Source organism: Aythya marila (genome assembly GCF_965140915.1).
Source record: "Aythya marila genome assembly, contig: HAP1_HAP1_SCAFFOLD_158, whole genome shotgun sequence".
In the NCBI taxonomy this organism is placed as follows: Eukaryota; Metazoa; Chordata; class Aves; order Anseriformes; family Anatidae; genus Aythya; species Aythya marila.
The window spans coordinates 313,792-323,031 of NW_028136675.1; the positions used below are offsets into that span (position 1 = coordinate 313,792).

General features: G+C 48.4%; 1 protein-coding gene across 1 annotated transcript; it reads left to right on the forward strand.

The window, feature by feature from the left end:
* Positions 1–6,609: 6,609 nt before the first annotated feature.
* On the forward strand, positions 6,610–7,566 carry LOC309891556 (olfactory receptor 14C36-like; the record flags this gene model as incomplete). The annotated part of the gene is made up of 1 exon (XM_082785916.1): positions 6,610–7,566. One exon carries the CDS (start codon positions 6,610–6,612, stop codon positions 7,564–7,566), a length of 957 nt encoding a protein of 318 aa, XP_082642042.1.
* Between the last annotated feature and the right edge of the window lie 1,674 nt (positions 7,567–9,240).

Consider the following 9,240-nt stretch of genomic DNA (forward strand, 5'->3'; position numbering starts at 1 on the left):
GCTCCTGTGCCTGGAATAGGGTTCCAGGATGAGCTGCTCCATCACCTTTCCTGGGATGGAGTGGAGCCTAAGCAGCCTGCACTTCCCTGGGCCCTCCTCCTTGCCATTCTTGCAGCAAAGATGGACATTTGCTTTCCTCCAGTTTTGGGGCACTTCTGCTAGTCACCAGGATTGATCCAAGATGACCAAGAGTGGCCTTGCAAGGACGTCAGCCAGCTCCTTCCACTCTCATGGGTGAATCCCATCAGGTCCAATAGAATCATAGAATCTTAGAATGGTTTGGCTTGGAAGGGATTTTATACATCATCCAATTACAACCCCCCTGCCAAGGGTAGGGACACCTTCCACCAGATCAGGTTGCTCAAAGCCCCATCCAATCTGGTCTTGACCAATTCCAGGGATGAGGCATCCACAACTTCTCTGGGCAATCTGTTCCAGTGCTTCACCCTCCCCAGAGCAAAACATTTCCTCCTTAAATCTAATTGAATCCTCCCTTTCTTTAGGTTAAAACCATTAGTCCTTGTCCTATCACTATACTCCCTGACAAGGAGTCCCTTCCCAGCTTTTTGTAGGCTTCCTTTAGGTATTGGAGGGCTGCTATACAGTCACCCTGGAGCCCTCTCTCCTCCAGGCTGAACAACCCCAACTCCCTCCCAGCTCTCCTCTCCAATAGGAGAGGTGCTTGAGACCCTTAATCATCTTTGTGTCCCTCCTCTGCACTCATTCTAATACTTCCATGTTCTTCTTGTGCTGGGGACCCCAGAGATGAATGCAGGACCCCAGGTGAGTTCTCACAAAAGCAGAGCAGAGGGGGAGAATCACCTTCCTTCACCTGCTGGCCATGCTTTTGTTATAAATGGCTCTGGATTCAAATTAGGATTAAATAAAAAAAAATAGGATTTATTAAAAGAATATAAAGGAATAGAGGTAAGCAAACAGCACTGGGTGCACCGGCAGTCTCCGCTCCACCAGGACGCACACCAGTTACATCAAGCAGCTGATTTTTATGCTCCTAGAATAATACATATTCATTACTACTTCTAAAAAAAATAGATTATTATAATTAGCTTCTGGGGTCCAGTCCCTCCTACTGGAGCATGCGCAGTCTCCTCTGGGGTCTCTTCTGGGGGTCTCTAGGGGTCTTTCATGCTGAAGGCTCATAGTCTTCCTCTCCCCCTTTGTACTCACTGGGCACCATACCAAGTTTATAGAACATCCTCTTCAAGTCTTGTCTCCCAGCCGTCCTTCAGCTTCTTTCTCCTTCCTCTTTATCTCTCGGCCCCCCCTAACCAGATACCAAAGATCCACATAGTATCCCATAACAGTCACTAGTTGTTATCAGTTGTTCTGAAACTCCCAGACACACGAGTAATTAAAACATTCTTCCCCAGCCATTCACAGACACATCTATAGCAGTGTTAGAAATAGAAGTCCGGAATAACAAAAGCAAACAGGTTCATAAATTTAAGAAGTGATAAATTGACTAGAATGAGGGGGAGACTGGAACACACTGCATCTGTGGTTCAAGAATTAAATTGCCAGTGCAGGGCCCAGAGGCAGACAGGATTCAAACAGAATTGTTCTTTTTGGACACGAATTGTTAAAACATTCCTCACACTTTCTTTGATGTAGCCCAGGATAATGCTGTTTTTCTGTGCTGCAGGCACACATTGCTGGCTCATGTTGAGCTTCTCATCCACCAGCACCCCCATGTCCTTCTCCTCAGGGCTACTTTCGATCCATTCTCTATGCAGCCTGTAAATATGTTTGGGATTGCCCCAGTCCAGATTCAGGACCTTGCACTTGGCCTGGCTGAACTTCATGAGGTTCACACAGGTCCACCTCTCAAGTCTGTCAAAGTCCTTCTGGATGGCTTCCCTACCCTCCAGCATGTTGACTTCTCCACATAGCTTGCTGTCATGAACAAACTTGCTGAAGGTGCATTTGATCCCACTGGCCATGTCACCAACAAAGATGTTAAACAGTGCCAGTCCAATACTGACCTGTGAGGAACACCACTCGTTACTGATCTCCACTTGGACATTGAGCCATTGACTGCAACTCTTTGAATGCAACTATCCAGCCAATGCCTTACCCACTGAGTGGTCCACTCGTCAAATCATTGTCCAATTTAGAGACAAGGATATCATGGGGGACAGCATCAAATGATTTCCACAGTTCCAGGTAGATGATGTTAGTCCTTCCTCTATTCGCCAGTTCTGTAACCCTTTTGTAGAAGTCCAGATGATTTGTCAGATATCACAGATTTGTCAGGCAATCCATAGACTTGTATATATCCCATTTTGTCAAGTATGCCCTGACCTGATCCACTCCCTCCAAGTGCCCATGCCCCAGACCTTCCTACGTTCTCTGTGACCTGGGATTCCTGAAGGTCAGTCTTGCCAGTAATAACTGAGGTGAAGAAGGAATTCAGTACCTCAACTTTTTCCATGTCTCATTTCAACTGGTATTGGGCCTCATTCAGCAGTGGGTCCACATTTTCTGGAGCCTTCCTTTTGCCACCTATATACTTTCAGAAGCCCTTCTTACTGCCTTTGAAATCCTTGGCCAAGTTCAATTACAGGTAGGTTATAGCTTTCCTAAACTCACAGGATTCTTCCATGCAGATAGGTGAGGAGGCCAAAGACGGCTCTCCTGACGGCCAAGATTTTGAGCTTGCTATTTGTGAGCTATACTACCCTCCCCTCTGAATCAGCTCCACCATCTCATGGTCGCTGAAGGAAACCATGATGCAATTAGACAAATATGACCTAACTGCTCTCATGGAAACGTGGTGGGACGGTTCACACAAGTGGAAGCACTGAGGGTTACAAGCTCTTCAGAAGAGAGAGACAGCGAAGAAGGGGAGGGAGTATTGCCCTGTATGTTAGGGAAAGGATTGATTGCAAAGAGATGCCTCTGAGAAACAACCATGGACAGGTTGAGAGCTCGTAGGCAAAAGTTAAAGACCGCACCAATAAAAGACACCTTGTGATTGGGGTCTTCTCCAGGTTACCTGATCAAGAAGAGCTTGTGGATGAGGCCTTCATGCTTCAACTACAAGAAGTGCCATGCTCACATGCTCTCATCCTGATGGGAGAATTCAGCTACTTGGGTGTCTGATGGAAAAGCTACAAAACATACTGTAAGCAATTCAGGAGACACATAGAGAGTGTTGAGGACAAGTTCCCAGTCCAGGTATACAGAACAACTAGAGAAGTGTTACTGGCACTGGTGCTCACTAGTGCTGACAAACTCATGAAAGAGGTTAAGATTGGAGGCAGTCTGGGCTGCAGTGACAATGTCCTAGTTAAGTTTGTGATCTCAAGGAATGTGGGCCTGGCGAAGAACAAAGTCAGGACCTTGAACTTCTGAAGAGCCAACTTCAAGCTACTTAAAGACCTTGTGGACGAGATCCCCTGGAATACTGTCCTTAGGGACAAAGAAGCTGAACAGAGCTGGCAACTCTTTAAGAATGTTCTCCTTAGAGCATAGAAACTCTCCATCCTCCTGCATAAGAAAGTGGGCAGGGAGGGCAGACAACTGGGGCATCTGAGCAAGGACCCGATGGTCAAACTGAGGCACAAGAAGGAAATGCACAGGCAGTGGAAATGGAGACACGTGGCCAGGGAAGAGTACAGGGATGCAGTCCGGATATACAGGGATGGGATCAGGAAAGCCAAGACACAGACAGAACTGAGCTTGGCAAGGGATGCAAAGAATAACAGGAAGGGATTCTAGAGGTACATTGGCCAGAAAAGAAAGGCGAAGGAAAGTGTGTCCCTTCTGATGGATGAGAAGGGTGAACTGGTAATAGCAGATATGGAGAAGGTTGAGGTACTCAACAATATCTTTGCCTTGGTCTTCACTGCCAGTCAGGCTTCCCGAGTCTGAACTTTTGTTTCCTTGAACCTGTAAATGGAGGCTGAGGGAGTCAAGTCTCACCCTCTGTAAGTGAAGAGTGGGTTTGAGACCACCTGATGAAAGTAAAGACATACAAGTCTACGGGGCCTGATGACTTGCACCCCAGGGTCCTGAAGGAACTGGCTGATGCAGTGGCCAAGATTCTTTCCATCATATTTAAAAAGGTCATGCAGTCAGGTGACTGGAAAAAGGGAAACATCATTCCCATTTTTAAAAATGGTAGAAAAAATACACTGGGAACTACAGACTGATGAGCCCTACCTCTGTGCCTGACAAGATCTTGGGAAAGATCCTCCTGGAAGCAATATCAAGGCAGGTGCAAGAAAAAGAGAAACAAAGGCGTGGTCCAAGACAACCAGAATGGCTTCACTAAAGGTAAATTGTGCCTGACCAATCTGCTGATTTTCTATAATGAACTGACTGCATCAGTTGACAAGGGAAGACTGACTGATGCCATGGACTTCTGTAAGGCATTTGACATGGTCCCACATGACATCCTGGTCTCCAAATCGGTCCAAATGTCTGGACCAGAAACTTATCCTCAACATTCTCTAGGAGTTTCTTGAATTGCTTGAGCGTTGGACCGCTCAGTGGGTAAGGAATTGGCTTGAAGGTCACACCAAGAGAGTGGTGGTCATTTAACTCCATCTCCAAGTTGGAGGCAGGTGAAGAGAGGTTTACCTCGGGGGTCTCTCCAGGGACTGGGACTATTGAAAATCTTTGTCAATGAAATGGACAGTGGGATTGAGTGCACCATCAGCAAGTTTGCAGATGACATCAAGCTGAGAGTGCAGCTGATTGAACAGAAGGAAGAGAAGCCACTCAAAGGGACCTGGACAAGCTTGAGAAGTGGGCCCAATGTTAACATAATGATGTTCAACAAGTCCAAATGCAAGATTCTGCACCTGGACCAGGGCAATCTCAGCCATGAGTACAGACTGGGAGAAGAAATCATTGAGAGCAGCTCTGCAGAGAAAGGTCACTCACAGAACTAATACTTTTTCAGATATGAGGTATGATAGTGCTGGAAAAGAGTTTCCTTCCTCAGTGGAGGGAAAAAATATTAGTGAATGTTTCAGTCTGTTTCAGGCTGGATTCCCCTGGAGGCACAGGGACATGTCAAGAGCTCCCTGTGCTGATGAGCTGGGCCGGGCTCCTGGGCCCAAAGGAAGCTCCTGGCAAGCGGGCAGCACTGCAGAGAGACAGCTCTGCCCAGGAGCAGCTCCTCTGCACAACGCAGCAGGGCTGGGGGCACTGCCTGCAGGGGACAAAGGTGGCTGAGAGAAGGGAGGGAGATGTTAAAGGCAGTGTGGAGGGGGGATGCTGAGAGCTCAGTGCGGGAGAAATCTTCACAGCCCTGAACAGGGTAAGTCTCTGGTTGCAGGGCAGCACAACTGTTGTTCCTGATGCCATCTCCAGATTTGCTGGCAAATCCCACAGCCTGTGGAGCTTTCAGGGCGACTCTCAGAGCTTCTTTGAAATAGATGAGAATAACAAGGTCCAAAGCAGGGATTCCCTGCCACAGCTCTCAGAGGGACAGGACACGAGGGTTCGTTCTTAAAGGGCTGGCTGCAGGCTGTGCAGCCAGGGTGCAGGCAGGGGTGTCCAGGGCTGTGGTGCAGAGCAGGGTCCCTGCTGTGCCCCAGGGGCTGTGCACTGAGGCAGGGCCTCTGCTGCCTGCCAGACTCAGCACTCAGCCTGCCCAGGGTGCTGTGGGGAGAAGCTGTGTGTGGAAGGAGCCCCCTGGCAGGACAGGATCCTGCTGCTGGCTGGAGGCTGCTGCCTGGGGCAGCCTGCTCATGGCATCACAGCACTTCCAGGGCACTTCAGAGTAGACTCCATGAGAGAAAAATCAGAGCAAGGTATTCTTGAAGAGAAGCATTGTGTGCTTTGATATTTCTCCTCTTGCTTTGCTGGGTGGCCTTGGGAAACGGGAGTTTATTTCTACATTACTATGAAGGCACTGAGACCCCAGTTCTTGTTACCTCTTTTTACAATAGAAAAACTCCCAGTAAACACAGGGAGTTGTCCCTGAAAATCTGCCTGCAGGTGTCTGCAGGCAGAGCTGAGCACACAGTGGGTGGGACGGGGTCTGTTAGCAATGACAGGGAGGAGATGTGGGGACAGGGAAGGAGATGCCAGCAGGGACAGCTCCAGGTAGCAGAGACCTGGGCAGGGAGCGAGAGGCAGCTGCTGCCTGAAACACCAAGGGAGGGGGGATTCAGGTACTCCCTGACAGGCCTGCAGTGCAGGCACCTTCTCTGCACAACCCCCTGCTCTCCTCTGCCACCCAGCACAGCCTCTGCCCTCAGGGGCTTTAGGGCATGAGCCACCTCCTCCTCAGCTGGACCTCCAGAAGAAGAGAGGAGCCTGTGTCTTGCAAGGTGATACACCATGATGAGGCTAAGAGTACCTGCCCTGCAGTGTCACTTCCATAGCTGAAATGCAAGCTCAGAGAATGGTGATTTCTGTGAAAGAAGCAGGGGATTTTTTTCAGAGAAGTTTCGGTAACTCGTCTCTGTTTTTCTTTGTTTGTTTGCTTGTTTTTGTTTGTTTGTTTTTGTTTTGTTTTGTTTTGTTTTGTTTTGCTTTTTGTTTGGTTGGTTGGTTTTTATTTTGTTTTGTTTTGTTTTGTTTTTTGTTTGTTTTTTTTGTTTTGTTTTTTTTTTGTCCCAGAGACAGCAAATGTCCAACAGCACCGTCCCCACAGAGTTCCTCCTCCTGCCATTCGCAGACACACGTGAGCTGCAGCTCCTGCACTTTGGGCTCTTCCTGGGCATCTACCTGGCTGCCCTCCTGGGCAACGGCCGCATCCTCACAGCCATAGCCTGCAACCACCACCTCCACACCCCCATGTACTTCTTCCTCCTCAACCTTGCCCTCCTCGACCTGGGCTCCATCTCCACCACTGTTCCCAAAGCCATGGCCAACTACCTCTGGGACACCAGGATCATTTCCTATGCAGGTTGTTCCACCCAGGTCTTTATGTTTGTTGTCTTTGTCACAGCAGAGTTTTCTCTTCTCACCATCATGGCCTATGACCACTACATTGCCATCTGCAAACCCCTGCACTACAGGACAATAATGGACAGCAGAACTTGTGTCAACATGATAGCAGCTGTCTGGGGCAGTGGCTTTCTCAATGCTGTCCTGCATACTGCTAATACCTTTTCCCTATCATTCTGCCAAGGCAATGCCCTGGACCAGTTCTTCTGTGAAATTCCCCAGATCCTCAAGTTCTCCTGCTCAGACACCTACCTAAGAGAAGTTCAGCTTCTTGTGGTATGTGCCTGTTTATTATTTGTGTGTTTTGTTTTCCTTGTGCTGTCCTATGTGCAGATCTTCAGAGCAGTGCTGAGGATCCCATCTGAGCAGGGCCGTCACAAAGCCTTTTCCATGTGTTTCCCTCACCTGGCTGTCGTCTCCCTGTTTCTTATTACTGTCACATTTGCCTACCTGAAGCCTCCCTCCATCTTTTCCTCATCCCAAAATCTTTTGTTGGCAGTTCTGTACTCGGTGGTGCCTCCAGCAGTGAACCCCCTCATCTACAGCATGAGGAACCAGGAAATGAAGGATGCAGTTTGGAAAATGATGATCTGGATTTTTTTCAGTACTCATAAAGACCCCTTCACTCTTCAGTAATGAGCCCCAGTACATCCCCTTCCAGGACTGTGTTTTGGTTTTTCTTATTCTTATTCTTCTTATTGTTATCATCACCGTCATCATCATCATCATCACTATGAGTTCTTGTGCGCCTTGCATTTCTACATGTGTTTGCATTTCTCCCATCCCTCCTTCCACTCCACCCCCCGCTATAAATGAATGAACCTATTCTGTCTCATATGGAGGCTGTATAAATGTGCATCTAACATTGTGAGTCACTGAAGACTCTCTCATGACATCTCTGTAATAAAACAGAATTACCCCAGTGCAATGCCTGAAGTCTGGGCTTTCCTTCCCAAACCACTGCCAAGAATAGGCCCAAATGATTGTTCCCCACAAGGATCTGTTCCTGTTTCAGTTCTGGAGATAATGGCTCATTTTTGCATTGTGACCTGTCAGAGACCAAGGCCTAGATTTAACACTCATCCATGGGTCTCTACTGACAGCAGAGGCAGCAAATGGTCACTGCATTACATAGCCAGGGCTGTTCCCACATGTGACCCGTAGGTGATGAACTTGAGGAGGGGAATCTGGAGCTGCCTGCAGAGACCAAAGTACCTCCAGGGACAGCAGAGCCTGTGACTGCAGCCCTTCAGAAAGTGAGAGATCTCCCACTGTGAGCTCAGCCACAGGGAAAGAACTAAAGCCAGGTATTCACTGGGAACCTGTGACTCTGCAGTCTCAGAGAAGAGAGTGGGCATCCAGCAGGCAGAGAGGAGGTGTCGTGGTTTAACCTGGCCGGCAGCTAAACACCACGCAGCCGTTCGCTCACCCTCCCCCTCCCTCTCTGGGATGGGGGAGAGAAATGGAAAGTGAAGCCCGTGAGTTGAGATAAAGACAGTTTAATTAAGACAGGAAAATAATAATGATAACAATAACAATAACAATAACAATAATAATAATAATAATAATAATAATAATAATACAATGATGATAATAGTACTACTACTAATAATATGTACAAACAAGTGATGCACAATGCAATTGCTCACCACCCGCTGACCGATGCCCAGCCTAACCCTGAGCAGTCCGGCCCCCCTCCACCCAGCTAGCCACCCCTATATATTGTTTAGCATGACGTCAGATGGTATGGAATACCCCTTTGGCTAGTTTGGGTAACCTGTCCTGGGTCTGTCCCCTCCCAACTCTTACTGCACCCCCAGCCTGCCTGTTGGCAGGACAGAACAAAAGGCTGAGATGTCCTTGGCTTGGTATAAGCACTGCTCTGCAACAATTAAAACATCGGGGTGTTATCAGCACTCTTCTCATCCTAAGCCAAAACACAGCATTCCACCAGCTACTAGGAAGAAAATTAATTCTGTTCTAACTGAAACCAGGACATCCGTCTTCCTGATTCAGCATTCACTGCCGTCCTGCCCCCATTCTGTCAGCTTCCTGCCTCCTGTGGACCATCAGGGTTGTAGCTTGGGGTGATCTTACCTGTCCTGGAGAGGTTTGGCAGCTCTTATTCCAGGTGGTTTCTCAAGGGGAGAGTGGCCAGCAGTGTGCTGTTGTTTGCTCCCATCGCTGTGTGATTCTGGCTGCAAAACAGAAGCACCAAAAGGAGCAGCATCCCTCTGTGACCCCGGCCACCCCTGCCTCTGTGCCCAAGGGTCTCAAGTGACCCACTGAGGCCGTCCCTGTCCCATCATC